The sequence below is a fragment of the Lactuca serriola genome, chromosome 7, assembly GCF_051521515.1.
Source record: "Lactuca serriola cultivar US96UC23 chromosome 7, Lser_US96UC23_V15, whole genome shotgun sequence".
In the NCBI taxonomy this organism is placed as follows: domain Eukaryota; kingdom Viridiplantae; phylum Streptophyta; class Magnoliopsida; order Asterales; family Asteraceae; genus Lactuca; species Lactuca serriola.
Genome location: NC_136414.1, coordinates 23,816,291 through 23,827,284, shown reverse-complemented (window position 1 = coordinate 23,827,284; position 10,994 = coordinate 23,816,291). Strand labels below are relative to the sequence as shown.

At 35.4% G+C, this 10,994-nt stretch overlaps 2 protein-coding genes across 3 annotated transcripts; both read right to left on the bottom strand.

The window, feature by feature from the left end:
* Positions 1 to 4,080: 4,080 nt before the first annotated feature.
* On the bottom strand, positions 4,081 to 5,262 carry LOC145062562 (NDR1/HIN1-like protein 12). Its single transcript, XM_079010150.1, has one exon. It carries the CDS (start codon positions 5,195 to 5,197, stop codon positions 4,358 to 4,360), a length of 840 nt encoding a protein of 279 aa, XP_078866276.1. The 5' UTR covers positions 5,198 to 5,262; the 3' UTR covers positions 4,081 to 4,357.
* A 3,265-nt stretch (positions 5,263 to 8,527) lies between these two features.
* Positions 8,528 to 10,238, bottom strand: LOC145062886 (putative pyruvate, phosphate dikinase regulatory protein, chloroplastic). Of its 2 annotated transcripts, none has more exons than XM_079010478.1 (3): positions 9,727 to 10,237; positions 8,948 to 9,587; positions 8,528 to 8,846 (listed from the first exon to the last, which is right to left on the bottom strand). In XM_079010478.1, exons 1-3 carry the CDS (start codon positions 10,201 to 10,203, stop codon positions 8,743 to 8,745), a joined length of 1,221 nt encoding a protein of 406 aa, XP_078866604.1. In that variant the 5' UTR covers positions 10,204 to 10,237; the 3' UTR covers positions 8,528 to 8,742. The 2 variants fall into 2 exon arrangements, with proteins under 2 accessions (XP_078866604.1, XP_078866605.1); XM_079010479.1 differs by having other exon boundaries at positions 8,736 to 8,869; positions 9,727 to 10,238.
* Between the last annotated feature and the right edge of the window lie 756 nt (positions 10,239 to 10,994).

The window sequence follows — 10,994 nt, the reverse complement described above, 5'->3', positions numbered from 1 at the left end:
GTAACATCTTATAATAATTAATTTGATTAATTTTGTTGTTGAAGTCACTTATGGTTTAACTGTATTCAATAAATTGTTTGGTTTCCCATTATGCCAATGAAGATAACTTCAATTAGGTAAATGGTTTTCCATAATAGGTGACATCCTTATGTCAACGTGGCTGGCATGAAATCACATGAAAAAAGTAAGTACGAAACGAGTTAAAAATAGATGTGTGGTTGGCATGAAATCACGATAAGCTTAAATAAAAATTCATGTAGACGTCATAACAGCACCACGTGGACATAAGGATGCCACCTGTTATGGAAAACCATTTACGTAATTGAAGTTATCGTCATCGACATAATGGAAAACCAAACAATTTATTGAATACCGTTAAAACATAAGTGACTTCAACAACCAAATTAATCAAATTAATTATTATAAGATGTTACTTTTTGACATTAACCTTGAAAAATATTTGTTTTAATAGGGCCTTAGTGCTATCATTGACCATGAAGATTAAGTTTAGTGCATCTCATGTTGGACCTCATTTTGAGGTCCATAGTGATGTCATGTCATGCTGGAGATGAAGGACCAGTTCCTGTAGCTCTCCCTCCGACTTCATTTCCCTCACGAATCACCTCAATAGTTGTCTTTATTTCCTTCCTAGTTTGTGAAGACCATCACCTTCTTTTCCTCCCTCTCTTCCTTGCTTACTTTGAGTAGATCATAAACTTCATTTGGTCAATCACGATCTCCTCTTCCCTGAAGGCGTACCGTCCACCCTTAGCAACATATAAACTCTTACAAATCATTAATCTCTTTTTACTATTCATAAACATTTTCCAGATTTATATAAATGGGTCTCATAATTTGTTTTATTTATTCAATTTTTATTTCTCTATTTTAAATCATATAACAAAAACAAATCGTTATATTTTATTTGTAAAACATATTATCCATTTTAATAAAAAGAAATCAATATAGATTTTGTGTAAAATAATATATATATATATATATATATATATATATATATATATATATATATATATATATATTAAAACTTGCTAAAATATATTTCGTATTTGTTTTATTTTTAAGTGTATGGACGAGATCCATTTAACGGTGTCATTTATATTATCTTCTCATATAGATTTTTTCGTAGTTTAGTGGTATTAAGTGTTGGTGAAAGGTGTCTCTCAGCCTTAAGTTGTGGGTTCATGTCTTGTTGTGAGCGAAATGTATAGTTTAGACGAAATGTGTAGTTTATTATATGATAGAACGTGTGTATGTTTGTCGTTCTAAATAAATAAATAAATAAGAAAAAATAAATTAAGTTAATATATATTAATATAGTAAGGGTAGAAAATAAAAATATGAAAGAGAAGTTTAAATTAAATTTGCATCTTTGTCCTTTGATTTATTATTGATTCACTAAAAGGTTGAGATCGGTGTTTACTCGTGAAGAAAAAAAGACAAAAAGAGATGAGACGGGGAAGAGAGAGTTTCTTTTCTCTCCCTTTTAGCGAGTTGTAAACCAACTCACACCAAGGTTGGGTGCCACATCTTGTAGCCATTAGCCACCATACGTGATTGCCTTATACCATAGACCTCTTTTCTAAGATATATGATTAATTATCATTGCCCTTTATGGAAAATTAGAACTAATATATGATAAAAACCGGTTTGAAGACTCCACTATGATCTGACATTGTGGTTAGAAGACCCCTGATTTCTTAAATGCTTAATAAGTGTTCGCAAGATCAGTCTTCTATTCGTTATAAAGAATACTCTCCATTCTTAAACAACTTTAATATTTATATTTGCAGTTTAAATTTTATTTTAAAAAAAGTACAAACAAAATATAGAACATTTCACACAAACCCTTTGAATTTGCTTACTCAATGCTTCAAAGGTATGTTGTGTAGATATACATGCTCAGTAAGATTCCCTTCTTTACCAATTCTCACAAATCCCTCAAAACCCAAATGATGAATCTTCGTTTTCCAACTTAAAAGACTATGATATTTAACCATAGTCTCCACCCTCACCCTCAACCGCGCACCACCGCCGGCGTTTCCTGCCCGGAATTCTCGGTCAGCGTCAATCAAAACCTCCTCCGTCACAGTCTTCCTTTGCCTTTGACAAAAAGAAACCAACGACTTACTCCCACAAAGAACACCACCATTGTATAACTTCACATCAATCAAAAGATAACAAATTGTAATGCCACTGTTGGGATTCGTGATCTGGAGGTCAAGATCGACAGAATTGTTTCGAAGGGTTTCGTATTTTGTGAAGCTCCGGTTGCCGGATCCTGGAATTTGGATGGCGGTGATGGTGAATTTTGGGTTTCGTGGTTTTGTGATTAACCAAATCACGACTGCCACCATGCTTAAAACTATCAGAACTTGAAGGAACCAACAGTAGATAGCGAAAGGGGATTCTGATGCTTTTCTCCTGACCATGGTTTCAAGGTTATTGAACTGAGTTTAAAGATGTTATAGGATTCGAAGAGGCTATACTTTATAGAAACATGAGTGCTTTGTGGCTTTTCGTGTGCTTATGAAACTGCGTTGTTATAAGATACTATGCATTAAATATGGGACTTTCATTTATTTGTTTATTGACAAAAATTACATAAATGGTTCTTACAGTTGAGAAAACTTATCATTTATCATGGTTATGAGAATTTTTTAACACGTGTAGCTTACGTGGTTTTGAAAAGTTATACTTTTGCTTATGGCTAAGGGATTATAGGGTGTTGGAATTGGTTAAGGTTATACACATTTTTCTATGTTCAAACATATATTTTTGTTTGAATGACATAGAAATACCGTTTGATTTGCATAAAAAATTGGTATTTTTCCGTAAGATATGTTTTTCTCACAAAGCCTTAAAACCATATCTTTATGGCTCAATGAGTCGGAAAGACAATTGTGCCCACAAACGCTACCTCTTTCTTTCTTTTCTTCAACGCTCTTCATCAAACATCATCGCCTCCACACCAAGCTCCCTACTTCGTTGCCGACCAGCCTCCCCTATCGGAGCGTCGTTGCAACCACTAGCTCTGCCCTATAAGTAACAATCTCATCTCTTTTTTTGTTTTCTGGTTTATATTTTCTGATTGGAGAATAACGAACGTGAACCTATCTGTTTTATCTCATTTTCTTTCTTTTGATTTTCGAGCATATGATTTAAGGAGGATCATTTTATATATAAAATTTCAATAAGAAATTTAACATACATTTTGTGTAATTTTTATTTTGTAAGAAAACTTGTATTTGGATTTTTAAATGATTATTGTGTAGTTTTGGTTTTGTATAACAATTTGTATGTTTTTATAAATATTCAATAACTTCATCCATCATAATATAAAACATGATGATATGGTTATTTTTCATCATTCAAACAAAATGATTTTTCCAAGTTTGTAAACTTTCTTATACAACAACTATCAAATGAGCCCTAAATTGACTCATCCAAATTAAATTAGAGGTTGAGTTTGACTCAATTTAAATCAATTGCAACCAAGGTTTTGAAAACAGGACCGAAGACCAAACCGGTCGTCTTACTGGTTCGATGGTTCAGGTGGTCCAACCGGTCGGACCGGTCTCAAAAACCGGAAAAACCGGATGATGTCATAATTATATTTAATTATATAAAAAATACAAAAAATGAAAAAAAATAAATATTTTTTAAAATTTCCGGTTTTGACCGGTTTTACCGGTTCAACCGGACCGGTTTTTACCGGTTCGACCGGTTTTCACCGGTTCAAACGATTACCGGTTTTTTTGGCCTGTAAGAACCGGATCCGGGACCGGTTCCCGGTTGAACCGGCCGGTCCGGTCCGGTTTTCAAAACATGGATTGAAACTATAAAAAAACTTAATAACGTTAGAAAATGGTGGTTAAACTTTCTAAAATGAGAAATCTACCTTTGTTTTTTTTTTCTTATTTTGTTTTTTTGTCTCATTCATTTTTTATGATTTTTTTTATGTTAATTAAAGAAATTAAAAGTAAAACTAATATCTATTAAAACTTAAAAATGACATACAATGTATAATAGAGAAAAAAAAATGAAAGCGAGATGATATAATAAATAAATAATTTACTTTGATTCGTGATTTCAAATTTATGTTCTTAAGAAATAGTCTTTTTGTTGAAATGAATCTTCTTTTTAGCTTTATGGGGCACTTTCTTGTTGTCTCTTTGATGGAAAGTTAACCTTTGGACATTGGAAAACTCTTCTCTGTATTTGCTTAGTTGTAAACTTGTCTTTTTGACATCTTGCTTCGTTTAGAAGTTGCAAATCCATCACATAAAGTACAATCATTCATGCACAAAGTACATACACACGGAGAAAACTAACATCATTAAGTAAAATAAACTGGACATCTCTTTTTCTCATCGCTTCGTAATATCACCCCATTTGACCCAACCCCAATTTCACAATTGGCATGCATCTTATGATGCCTGCTGTCCCACGTGGACACCTTAAACCGAATCGATGATGCCACGTCAACCCTAAACGGAACTACCCCGCGTTTTCGGGCATCAAAAAGTTGCCCCCAACGGACCCGGTCAATCCTCAATGTGGGTCCTGACAATGTGCCATAGATTAAGTGTGCGCTCTTGGGTGATTGATAGAATGGAAACAGTATTGGTGATTCTGCGATTGTTTGATCTTGATGATAGATTGTTAGATTCATTGTGTCGTAGTAGATGCCTATATCAAGATTCGGGTTTCGGGCAGTCACGTTGAATGTTATCCGGGCAGATGAAAATCCGTTAGGGTCAGCTAAATTAGAGATGGAGAATTCTTGTATATAGAACCTGGGACGATGTGGACGCAAACTTAGCCATAAAATGAACGTTGCTAGGCCAACCGTGAACAAAATACCAAGAAAAATCCCGCATATTAGCTTTGTTATGCGAGTGGTTAGACTTTCTTTCACATGGTGTTTGTTGTAAAGGGCATTATGATTCCCTGTTATTACCTGATGACCATCGTCTATATGGTCATCAGGATTATGGCGGACATTCGCTAGATGTCCGCCAGGATTATGGCGGCCATCTATACGACTGTCAAGATTATGGCGGCCATCTCGTAGACGGTCGCCAGGATTATGACGGTCATCCGGTAGACGACCAATGGGATTGTGGCGGGCATCTGGGGTGTGATGGATGTTGATTTGGTGGTGTGGGGTGTTCATGGTGGTGGTGGGAAGTGGGAAGAGATTGGGGGTTAGTTTTAAAAATTGGTGAAAAGAGGGTAATGTGGTGGTGGGGTTTTTATTTTGAGGGTGGCCGAAGATCAAAGGGATGGTTAGTGGAGGTGTTGTGGTGGTAGAAAGTAAAGAATATTGAAGGTGTTGCTACTTGTTATCTTTAGGTGACCTTTTAGGTTGCTTTTGAAGGAAGTACATCATGCTAGTCTAGTTGTACATTAGAAGGTATAGGTATTTCTTGTGGTACATGACAAGTATTGTATAAGGTAATGTGTACCTATTAGCTAGTTGAATGTAACAATTACAAGGTGTTTGTTTGTTTTCTGAATTAATATTATATGATTGCTCTCGTTTGAAGAAACAAATGATTAGTTTTTAGTGTTTTAATTAAGTGATTTTGATTTTACTTGTCTCTAGCAAAAAAAAAAACATCGTTAAATTTCCTTCCATTTCGCCTCTTAGATATGGTTTCGTCTTCTTGGATTTGTGAACAATTCATATCATAATAATATGCACAAACATTGTTTCTATATGATAATAATAATAATAAAACTATTCATTAATTTAGTATTTTGTAGACCATAAATAATACCCATAGATTGAGAACTAAAAATGACAATTTGCAAGAGAAGTGAAATGCTTCTAAAGTTCTATGTTGGATAAATGAAAGCGTTTGATTTAACATACGTTAATCTCTTTATTAATCGAAAGTTAATCTCTTTATTAATCGAAAAGAGCAAAGTGGATGAGTTTGTTTTTGGAGAGCATGTAGAAGCATTGTTCAATCTTGATATTGGAAATCATTACAACGAATTCCGATTTGTAAGTTAAAATCGTTGTTCTTTGTACCACGACTAACACCAAAAACCAAAAAAATAAAAAATAAAAAAATAAAATTGGTCTGACAATATCAGATGTCAGAAAAGTTTTTCCAACCAATAAGTTAATGATTTAAGTCTCGTTTGAGACAAAGATATAAATTTATGAATATGTTTACAGATGATGTGTTCCTTAGCTGCTAAAAAAATTACTCTTTTGTTTAACATTGTCATAATATGCTTGTCTTAATTCGATAACTTAGCATTCTATGGTCACATCGTTTATACCAAGCATTACATAATCAAAGTTACAAATTGTTATGTTTTGCTCGCGTTATGTCAGAGGTGGCGGTCATAATGCCGTTTTAACACAATGAACACCATCCCTCCCCCTTCTCGTTAAGACCGCCGAGTATGGGTAACGCCTTTGGGCGTTATGCTGATTTGGCAACCCCATAATGACGCCATAACGTGAGCACACTTCTATTTCTAAAAAAATAAAAAATTTACCAATTAATTTTTTTAAAACTATATCAATAAATATATACTTCATTCTACACTTCTATTTCTCTATTTCTTTTATCATTCAAAACACAAATACAAAAAACCACTGTGGATCAAAACCCGAATATTCCTCCTCCGAACACAAACAAATCCACTCCAATAGGTTTTGTAGGATACGCGGGATACATGAATCTTCTAAACTCGCAAGACTCACCACAACTTCCATATTCTGGCAAAATTTTCCAATCCTATCTCACCCTTACTACAATTCTCTACCTCGCATTTTATGCAACAAAATGCAAACATTCAACAAAACTTTTTTAACACATTCGGTCCCATGCAACAAACAATCATACAACCCCCACCCACGCAAGAAATGGTTGTTGAGACGCAAGTCGGGGGTAGTCAGAAAGAATTGGGAAAAAAAGGGAGATCAAAAAAGAAAGGGAAAGAGGTCGTTGTCGGGGCGGAGCAAAAGGAAGCACCTCCAATATGGTGGACACCGGAGGAAGAGCATGCGTTGGCACTGGCTAGGTGCGGGACTTCAAAACAATCAACTTTGGGGAACGATATGAAGAAAGTTGCTTTTTGGGAAGCCGTAATTGTCAAATTCCGCACAATTTTGAACATGAGTGATACATATCGCAATCATGATATGCTTGGTGGCAAATAGACTCAAATTAGCCGGAAGTGCACTAAATTCAATTCCATATACAACAAACTTTCTTCACAACGTCAAAGTGATGCCAATGAGTTCGATGTGTTTAAAGTCGCGAAGGAGGAATATCACGTGCAAATGGGTCACGTATTTGAGTACGAAAATGTTTGGGAGATCGTGAGGAAAAATCCAAAATGGATAAAAACGCCAACATCATTGGAACAACAATCAAAGAGGTCTCGTGGTTCGGGTTCGGTTGACGTTTCCGATGGACACACGAACATCGACCTCAACGCGGATACCGATGAGATCCCGGACGAGTTTGAAGACATCGAGAAAATCTCTTCGCCACGACAACCAATGGGGCGCGACAAAGCGAATTGCGCTCAACGACATGCTGAGGAGAATGAAAGTCGGCTTCGAGAGCACAAGGAAATGAAAAAAAAAATTTGACGCCTAAACGAAAATCGCAAATAAAAGATATGAATTGCAAAGGAAGGATTTGGATCTCCTTCGTCAAGAAGCCAAACAAGATCGTATATCGAAAGATTTGGCAATTCTTACGATGAATGAAGAAAATTTGTCACCGAGACGAGCTGAAGTGATACGGAGGATGAAGACAAAGATCGAGAGCAAATTCTTGGACAACGAATATTTTATCAGTGTTTTTTGTTAATTATCATGTGTTTTTAGGACTATCTTGTGTTTTTTTTTGTCAATGTTTATTTTTTCTTCTTTTTTCCTTTGTATTTTTTCCTTTTTAATGTTTTTTTAAGATTGTATGGTATTTTTAATTTACTAGTTTAATGAAATTATGTTTTATTAATTTGTATGTTTTTTAGATATATGACATAAAAAAAACAAATCAGAAATATATGAAGTAAAAAAAAACAAATTAGAATAATAGAAATTAAAAACATCCAAAAAAATAGAAAATAATATGTTATCCTATGTTATTTGGTGTCGTCCATTTCTATCTTTGATGACTTGATGTTATAACACCAAATTGTGATTAGGATGATGAGGTGGATACTTTAGGTGTGGTAACATGTAATAACATGTTGCCACCTAATAGTCTAATGTTATGATATATCTAGTTTGTAACGAAGACAGAGATAAAACACTTCCTTTGGTTGGCTATTTCTTCATCCACCAATCAATTTTTTTTCTTTTTTCTTATCTCTCCTTTTAACACCATGTTATAACAACACCACCCCTTCTTGTTATAACATGTTGAAATATTAGATGACAATAGTTGGTTTCATAACAGGTTGCCCATATTCAATACTCTAATAGTAATGTGTATAGACCATGATTATTTTGATGTATGTGTACTTAAACAAATCCTTAATAATCAACCATGTTTGCTATTTCAGCATTTTTTACATAAATATAATGTGCAAATAGTAAAAGACTTTTATCACTATTATTTACAAATATACGTATACTCTATTTCTCTATATTTGTGTAAGTGATGCCAACTCTCACAATACCATACGAAAAAGGAAAACATCATCTTCAATGGAAAAACAAATTTTACCTTTACACTTCTAGTAACGTTTAGAGATCCGGGGCATCGAGCACCTGTTTTTTCGATCTTGGTAAAGTCTCAATACAGTAACTGCAGTTTCTTCAATGGCTTTCCCTGTCACTTCTGTAATCACCATTAACAAAATTCTTTTAAAGCTTTGAACTTTTTCCCAATTATTCAAAAAAAAAAGATAATATATATTGTAAATTTGTAATATTACTCACCAATTACTGGCCAAGTGGGATTCTGTGCAAAAATCTTGCATGCAAAATCAAGCTCCTGCCTCACATGATCCATCTCTGAATAATTTGTTCTCATTTCTTCCGCGAACCCTAAAGTTTTCGATCTTGCTCTTCTTATAGTTTGCAAAACAACAGGATTTATAGTCAACGCAAACACTTTCTCCTGGTCAACCTCAAACAATGCTTTTGGCAACGAAACTCCCATCACAATAGGCACATTCGCCACTTTGAATCCTTTCTGTGCTAAGTAGATCGACAATGGAGTCTTCCCTGTTCGTGAAACACCAGCAAGAACAATGTCTGATTTGTGTAAGTTCTGGGGTAAAGCTCCGTCATCTTGTTTGATAGTGAATTCAATTGCGTCGATTCTCTTGAAGTAATCTTCGGTCAGGGGGAATTTCCTGCCCGGAGCACCACGGGGCAGCCCGGAAGGGGAGACGCCTAAATGCAATGCGATTGCTTCTGTGATTGGGCTGAGAATGTCGGTGGATGGAACGCCCCATCTTTTGCAGGCGTGTCGAGCTGAAGCAGCCATGTTTTCATCGGCGAGTGTGTAAATCAGCATTGCTCCTTCTCTTGCTGCTTGCTTTATTATTTCCATTAGCTGTTCGACGTCTTCAATCTGATTCGAAATTGTGAAACATCAAATCTGAATTCGTGATAAGAGCTTTTTTTTTTTTTTTTGGAAAAACGAAATGTGATTATGAATGAATGAAGTATGAAATAGACTCAATGGAAGTGGAGATATTCAATGAAATTACCCCGGAGAACAAGTGAGTGAGGACTGGACAACCACGATCCACCAAGCAATGTTCGAACTGACCTAACGCCGCGTTAACAGAATGCTCTGCTGTCCATCCGGTGCCATCTGAAACCATGTATATATGTTTCGCACCGGCCGCCGCTTCCTCCATCTCTGCAACACAGCCGTCTTCCTCGTCTGTCGAATAACTCGGACTAGTAGATGATTCGCCGTCACCAGAACGCCGCACCGGTGGATCAATAACCTCTGAGTTTTGCAGGAGTGGACGTTGAACTGGTCGATCTAGTTTCAATCCAGATCTGATCGCGCGAGCTCGAGACCATCGGATTAACTGAGAGCTACCTTTATTGAGCTTACGATGATCAGGTTCCGGTGGACGGTGGCTCGTCTGCTTAGGTTCAGGTGTAGGTCCAGCAATCAGCGGTGAGGATTGTGGGGGGAGACCAGATAAACTCAAGGTTGAGGAAGATATCATTTTGCTTTTCTTATTTCCAATTTCTTTTTGTTGTTTTATTCAAATTATAGAATATAGATCTTAGTAGTCGGTTATAATGAAAATCTTGATATAAATGGTCCCTCTGGTTTTCATGTTTTACGTTTTTCTCTAAACCTTTTTTTTCCTTTGTTTTTAGGGAAATCTGCGAAAAAGTCCCAATATTTTAGGCCAGTTTACGATTTAGTCCCAAATTAAATTTTGTTTACAAAAAGTGACAGATTGCCGGCTAAAACTTCGGATTAATCCTTCGTGGCCAGTTTCACAGATTTAGCCGGTATCTCGTCTTTTTTCGTTAATTAATCCAAATTTTGGGGCTTTTTCATTAATTAATCAAAATTTTAAGGCTTTTTCATTATTTATTATCAATAAACCAAAATATTTGGACTTTTATGAAGATTACCTTTAAACTAATATATATTATATGATATAATTTAATATATATTATTCCATGCCTTCTTTCTTATGTTCTTCTAGGCTGACCGTGTGTTTTTATCGATGTCGTCAAACCCAACAACAAAAATCTCACTCACAAGCCTCGTTAACTCCATCGATTTTCCAAAATTATCCATTCACAACTCTATGATCATCTTTCAATCTCCAAATAAAGAACGGAGAAAATTCTTGCCGATTACATGGATGTCCCTATTACCTAACCATGACTTAAACCGTGGTTCCAACACTTGGATGTTCCTATTAACTAACCATGACTTGAATCCTATTTCGAACCCATACACTATTCGCATTGTCCATAGTGTTGTTCACAACACTAT